We start from the raw sequence: 6,856 nt of genomic DNA, 5'->3' as shown, positions 1-6,856 counted from the left end.
CATCCTCTATGCATGGGCACTTGTATGTGCATGTAGACACACACACACACACACACGCACGCACACACTTGTACGGGCACGTGCACACACACGCACACACACCCCTACCTTGTCTCATCCACTCTATCTCGACCTCGGTGACGAAGCTGCATAAAGCTCTGGCCATTGCCAAGCGTATGGCTCCCGCTTGCGCTGATCTCCCACCCCCGGAGACGGTGCAGGTTACATCGTGTTTCTCCAGCCGGTCCAGGAAGTGGAAGGGGAACATCAGCTGTTCTCTAAGGCACATCACAGACACACGAGTTAGGCCTCCTGTGAAGACCTGTGATTTCATAAACTACTAACCTTGTGAATGGTTATGAAAACAAATGATGCCTGCCACAGTTACACTGGTCACACTTCTCCATCAGCTCGACACCAGGACAGAGAAACACGATCGTCCTGAGGTTTACAGCGCTCACAGATTTAGTTTGGTATGGACAGAGTAGAGCAGCTCCCTGACCTTTCTGATCATCTCATGAGAACCTTGTGAAAATCACCTGGTGAGGAAGTCTTACAGCTGAGGAATGCCATTAACTCCCACTGCATCCAGCCTAGGATTCAGTGACCATGTATAAATTAACAGGCCTTCGTAAGCAACACTCAAATGCCATTTGGCTTTCCTAAGCGAGGTGTGCTCTAATGTTTCTGCATAATGTATGATACTCATCTCCGTAATGCTGCTGTGAATGTTACCAGAACCACGGTGAACCGTGATGTGTCCGACCACCCAAAATCCCACGTTCCTACTGTAGTCCCTAAGATGCATATATGGTCAGGCCTGCCCCTCAGGGCCAGGGAGCAAACCAGGCAGGCGCCATGAGGAGGCCACACACAAGCATGGTCCTGTGCCTCCTCCCACTCAGGCTGTCAAGATGATGCGCACTGGCACCTCTGCTAAAGAGCTGGACTTGGTTATCTCGCTTTTCCTCTGCTGTATTTTCTACTTTATTTATTTACCCAAGGCCTTGTGTGCACCAGGTAAGCACTCTATTCCTGGGCTACTTATCTCCTGAACTTTCCTTAGAAGAGTCCATCTATACTGTATTTGCTTGCTTTCTCTGCCACTGCAGCTTCTAGACCTCAAATGAAGCCGATTTTCCAGTTAGCTGAGAGTTGACTACAGCTGGGGATTCAAATGCAACTTTTCACACTGTGTAAGAAAAAGAAACTCTGCAAGCGGACTCACACAGGCGCTCCAAGGCTGGTTAAGTTTTAAGGTGCAACTGGAAGATAGATCAAGCTATGGTTACGACTTGCTGTTAAGTCATCAGGAATTTTGTCTGAATACCAAGTGACAGACAGGCCACTCATCAAATATCACTCCTTGTTGCTGCTAGTGAAACCACCATCCTGTGGTGTGGACCTCTCTGGCTTTTCCTAAGCTTCCTCCAGTTATTCTAGCACAGATGATGGCAGAGTGAGTTCAGTCTGTATTTCACAGAATTAAGAACGGATTCCTTCCTGACACAGGAACACAAGCACACTCCCTGAGGTAGCTATTCAGAACAGCCCCTACTTCCTACACAAGCATGAGCAGAGCTTACGCCGTTTGCCCTTAAACACCACCACAGGTCAGGAAACACAAGGAGTAGAAGCTGGGCAATAATCACGCAGCTTCTGCTGTGCACGAACCCAACAGCAGTGACTGGAACAATAACCACTGTCAAGAAGAGAGAGTTCCAAGGGGTGGAGAGTTAAGGGGCATGAAACGTCTAATGTCTGCTTATGACAAATGTCTGCCTCTCCAGGGACAACACACACAGCACTGGGAATGCAGCAAAACTTGTCTTTTGACTTTACATACCCACCCCAGGTCTCTTTGCTTCCTCTACACGTGTCTAATTAACTTCCCCGTACAGGAGAAAGTCAGAAAAGACACGGCAGACCTTTCCTAAAGTTCACAATCAGGAGAAACAAGCCTAAGCCTCGGAGAGCTGCTCACACTTCCCCGGGCTTCTCGGCTTTGTCAGTTAGGAAGCCAGGGTTGGTTCCTAGGCTGCTCTTTTCTGCGGACACCTGTCTTTCCAGCAGAAGAGGATATGTCCTTTCCTTACGTCTCGGCATGCTCTGCATTTCAGAATGTGAGATATGCCTCAATATTCAAATTCCAGTAGGAGCTGACAAAACGAGCCAATTAATGGGGGCTTCTAGGAATGCTTTCCTAAAAATCTGAAAACTACCTAGAAAAATAGCAGTAGTTTCTGCTTAGCTAGTTTACTGGTGAAGAGAAATAACCCTTCAGATAAACAATGAGAAAACCGCAGTCTTCTTAATTATGACGATGAATTCTAAAGCATGATTTCCTTAAAACAGGAAGCAAAACCACACCTGTCCTGTGTGACGGGGAAGTAGAGCAGATAGTCCACTCCGTTCACGTGGATCTTCCCACTTCCGTGCTCGTAGACCATCGCCTGCGCTGTGGCGCTCTTCCTCCTGCCTGTGGACAGAAAAGCCAGCAAGGGAGTTCAAGACCGTGTCAGAGTGCCCAGGAAGACCACCGCTCCCCACTGCATGAACCTGCAGAGAGTTCTAGAACCAATGCAAAAGTATCTAAAAGTAAAGGGTGACTCACATGACAGCCGAGAAAATAAACCCGACTGGGAGGTAATTATGATTTCAAATTTGTTTCAAGAACCAAGACCTTCACATTCATTTGTTTTGCAACAGAAACAGCAACCAACTCACATTTTTTATAATTAATAAAAACCAAATCAACAGAAAATTTTCAGAATATGTAAACATTAGAGTGAAACACAACTGAAAAGAAACACAAGGAGTCCTTAGGAAAGGTGGCACTTCACAGTGACACATCAAAAGACTGAGCTTAAAGTTTTAAGAACTATAAATATACTTCATAGGTCAGTTTTTGAAAGAGGGATCACGTCTAATGTCCTCACTCAGAATCCAGGAAAATTCAAGTTGAGGCCTCAAGTTTTCACATCACGTGTTTACATCTGAAATGCACACACTGAGCATCTGGAGTTTCTGAAAACCCCTTTCACAAATATTTTGTTGATTCTACCGGTTGAAAACATGAAATAGTTTAATGATTGCATGGATGTGGAGCCACACTTTCTCTTGTAACAGTATAGATTTAGGCTTTTATGTTTTTTTGCTTTAAAAGAAAAAACCAAAAATCAACCAACCAACCAAACAAAAAACTCCAATAGAGTCTTAAGATTAGGAAACCCAATGTAACATTGGCAATAAATAAATAAATAAAAAACCCCCAACAAAACCAATAGGTCCTGGAGAGCAATAGCATAGAAGAATCGGTTTTTGAGTCTTGAGTGGACTTAAGTCTCTCTGTGGAATGTCATTACCTTCGCTGGTGCTGAAGGCCATGCCTCGCTCGTCATACTGCACGGGCTCAATCACCTGCTTCTTTGATTGAACAGTTACACTTTTGCGGAACCTCTGCACGAGTTCCTCCTCGGCAGGACCATACGGCAACGTCAATAACTTTTCCAGCAGCCGGATGAACTGCACATACTGCAGACAATAGGATTCATTAGAAGAAGCAAGTGTAATTGCATTTGCTAAAGTTTTGCTATTTTTATATACTTGATCTTTCTCATGTTGCCTTCCTGATGAATTTTGACAGGATGACACTTGTGCATCCTCACGCTGCTTTTAAAACAGCATGCAGATGCATTGCTTTCTCCGCGGATCTTCAGAGCTTACGCTTCCCTCTCAAAAAACAAAGGGATTTATCATTCAAAAAAATCAATTTTTCTGCATTATGATTATGAAATTGATATTTAAATTTGTTTTCAAAAATATTTAGATGATCTTCAAAAGTGCAACTTCTATTCTGTCAATAGAATTGCATCAAAAGGAACATTAGAAATAATTTCCAGTCAGATATAAATAGCAAAAGAGCCTGATTTCAAGAAAATGTTCCCCTTAAGTTATATTTCATAATACATTTGGCAAATATATTTTTGGCTGTTCAAGCTGTGTTACTTTAATGTTTATGATTTCCTTTAAAACCGAACAATCAAGCTATTTAAAAATTCAAGAGATACTTGACTTAAAGGGCAACCTCTTGAAATAAATTATCCTTGCTACTCTGTGCATTTTTTTTAATAGTTCTTGAACATGTGATTAGAAAGTAAACAACTTGGTATTAACCCTTAAAATTAGAAGCCTGAATAATCACTCTAGAGTGTCTGTGGAGAAGGAAACAACTATACTTAAGAGCCTTCGTTAATATGGATCGTTGAGCCCAGTTTTTGATGACTTAGTTGTTCCTGCCAGCCCTAAAAGTCAGACCCAACTTTGCCGCATTGCCTTTCCAGTGAACATCCTTCCAGGATCATGTGAGACATTTAAGGATCTCACGAGTCCAGTTAGTATTAGAACAACGGTTCAGATGCAGCTTCCTGGGAGACAAGGAGAAAAGGCAGGCATGTGTGGTCTGAGTCGGAGAACTCACACACCCATGCTCCATGCTGCCAGGCCAGCTATACAGCTGTGCCCTTGGACTTGATATTTTCACAGTTCCTTCACTGTGCATAGCACAGTTTTGTTAATGAACTAGGCTATGGGTTAGGAAGCTAAACACCAGTCCCACTACCCTCAGCTTTATGGTCACAGACACAGTGTCCAGGACTCCTCTTAACACCAGGCGTTCTGATGACCACCTATGCTGTTTTGTTTTTATAGTTATACGCTGGCACTAAAGTCCTTGGAGTATTCCCCAATGGAAAAATGGACAAAACTGCCTGAATTTTACAAAAATCAAAGTGGCGGCTGGAAAAGAGGAAGAAAAAGAAACGATGCATTCACTGAAGAAACAGAGATCTTTCCAATTCAGTTCACACACAGCAGGACCCAGTAGCTAAGACCCTAGCAATCACCTCCAGACCGGCCACCATCCAAATTCCGGACACCTTGTCTAAGCAAACTGCAACTTTCCCAAGCTACTAACTTCTCTGGTATTAAATCAGAACAAGCAAGGGGCACAACTTAAATCCCACCGTGGCAAGGCACCAGCATTACTAGCCATTGTCATAGTGGGATCAGGGAGTATAAACCTTGACTCTACATCCAAATATGTATATATCCAACTTCCCTGATAATGCTGGGCTCTATTAGAACACTCAACACAATAAATGCAATTCAGACCTAAAATGGGGTCATGAACTTTACAGGACGCAGGTTCACAGAGGGAGGTTGTTAACCTTAAATTCCTGGGTGACTCTCCAAGGGTCTGTCAGGTCTGGGAAATGCAGGTTAGAACATTTTTTTAAGTGTCTGTGACACAGCTAACGTAAGCTCCAAAGGTAAAACCACTGCCCACACAGACCGGCACGTGAGGAAGTTACACAGTGCATGAAAGTGCACTGTATCCTCTTCTACTTGATGGCTCCCTGCATTCATCATTAGCCCATGAGATTAACTGTTGGCCTTACTGAAGAGAACAAAAAGCGACATCTGCTGTACTCCCTAAAACAACTGGCAGAAGCCACGAGGGCACTTCTAAGAGGAAAGGAGGATCTGGAGACTAGATGTGTCACTTTCCTGACTGCAGAAATCAACAAGGGCTAGATGAGAACAAGGCTAAGTGTCTGGGGAACACCTGGCTCTGAGGAGCATCACTATTAGGATCTTAATACAGCAATTGTCTGCATTCTCATGACACAGGTCCCCTTAAATTAAAAAGATTAATTACTCACATCTTGATCTGACAGTTTTTCCACTAACATTTCTTCTAGTTCCTCCTTAATCAGCCATCTGCTGCCAATCAGGTCTCTGTTAAAATATCACATATATTTTTAATTAAGCATGCAATTAGAGTTATATCACAAAAGATCCTACATACAGTAGCAATTCATGATGTGGAGACAAATTTTCATGTTATTCAGGAGTACTCGTACACCACTTTGGAGAAACACTCGATTCCCCCAATCTCCTTTAGAAATACAGTGTGAGCAAACCTTTTGTTAGGAGAGTTAAGTGTGTCACTCTCAAACTCATTTAAAGGCTACCAGATGCCTTAAAGCTTATGATTGTGCCTTTGTAGTTTGCTAGGAAGACATAAAGGGTCCAGTGTTCTCCTATCAACCAACTGAAGCAGTAATAAAGTCCCCAGAAAAAACCAAAGCCACAGTCACAGGTTGAACAAGCTGAATAAGATGTCTTGTGCAAGAAGAAATGCATGAGTCCTGTAGAAAGCTGATGCACAGGTTGATGGAACAATTGATTGGCCAAACAGAAACACAAACCACTGAAATTCGCAAACGATGAGTTAGCATGCAGCTTGTGCATAAAACACTGAGACCATCACAATCCAAAACAGTGATTAAATACCACTTAACCCCTAAGTTTGGAATTAGGTCATATAAAAATAAGCTCAGTATGTTTCCTCTTAAATAAAAATCACCATTTAGAAACTTAACTTTAGTGACTACTGTTGAAATACTGTCCAAATCTTAGGCAACATGCTAGCAATAGACGACAAGAACTTACTTGGACTCAGTTTTCTCTGAAAGTAGACCTCTGTGCGCTTCTAGCTGGAGGACCTTTCCATACACTTCCTAAAGCAAAGAAAATACACAGCTGGAATGAGAGATGGTACAGTATTCCTGATAATATATTTTATCGTTTTCCTGAGCAGCCCTTATTCTAAGCGCTCCCTCCTCAATCTAGCTTCAGAGTAGGAAAATGTGTCTTAATAAAATGTTCTCAGCTGAACCAAGGGGCGGTAATTTCAATGTGACTTTAGAACACTCTAACTGGCTTAAAAAGTCTATAACAACTTAAAATTTCACACCTGTGAGGATGGTTAAACCAACAAAACTCTGTAATG

At 42.7% G+C, this 6,856-nt stretch overlaps 1 protein-coding gene across 1 annotated transcript in view; it reads right to left on the bottom strand.

Moving 5' to 3' along the window:
• The window catches only part of Mrps9 (mitochondrial ribosomal protein S9), a 49,397-nt gene that overhangs the window by 2,404 nt on the left and 40,137 nt on the right, over nucleotides 1–6,856 (bottom strand). The window contains exons 6-10 of the mRNA XM_005359998.3: nucleotides 6,517–6,584; nucleotides 5,724–5,799; nucleotides 3,366–3,534; nucleotides 2,371–2,479; nucleotides 109–278 (exon numbers count right to left, since the gene is read on the bottom strand). Coding sequence (XP_005360055.1) covers nucleotides 109–278; nucleotides 2,371–2,479; nucleotides 3,366–3,534; nucleotides 5,724–5,799; nucleotides 6,517–6,584 — 592 coding nt within the window. The remainder of the gene's footprint in view (nucleotides 1–108; nucleotides 279–2,370; nucleotides 2,480–3,365; nucleotides 3,535–5,723; nucleotides 5,800–6,516; nucleotides 6,585–6,856) is intronic.

This window comes from Microtus ochrogaster, linkage group LG2 (assembly GCF_000317375.1).
Source record: "Microtus ochrogaster isolate Prairie Vole_2 linkage group LG2, MicOch1.0, whole genome shotgun sequence".
In the NCBI taxonomy this organism is placed as follows: Eukaryota; Metazoa; Chordata; class Mammalia; order Rodentia; family Cricetidae; genus Microtus; species Microtus ochrogaster.
This window is presented reverse-complemented; position numbering and strand designations above follow the sequence as displayed.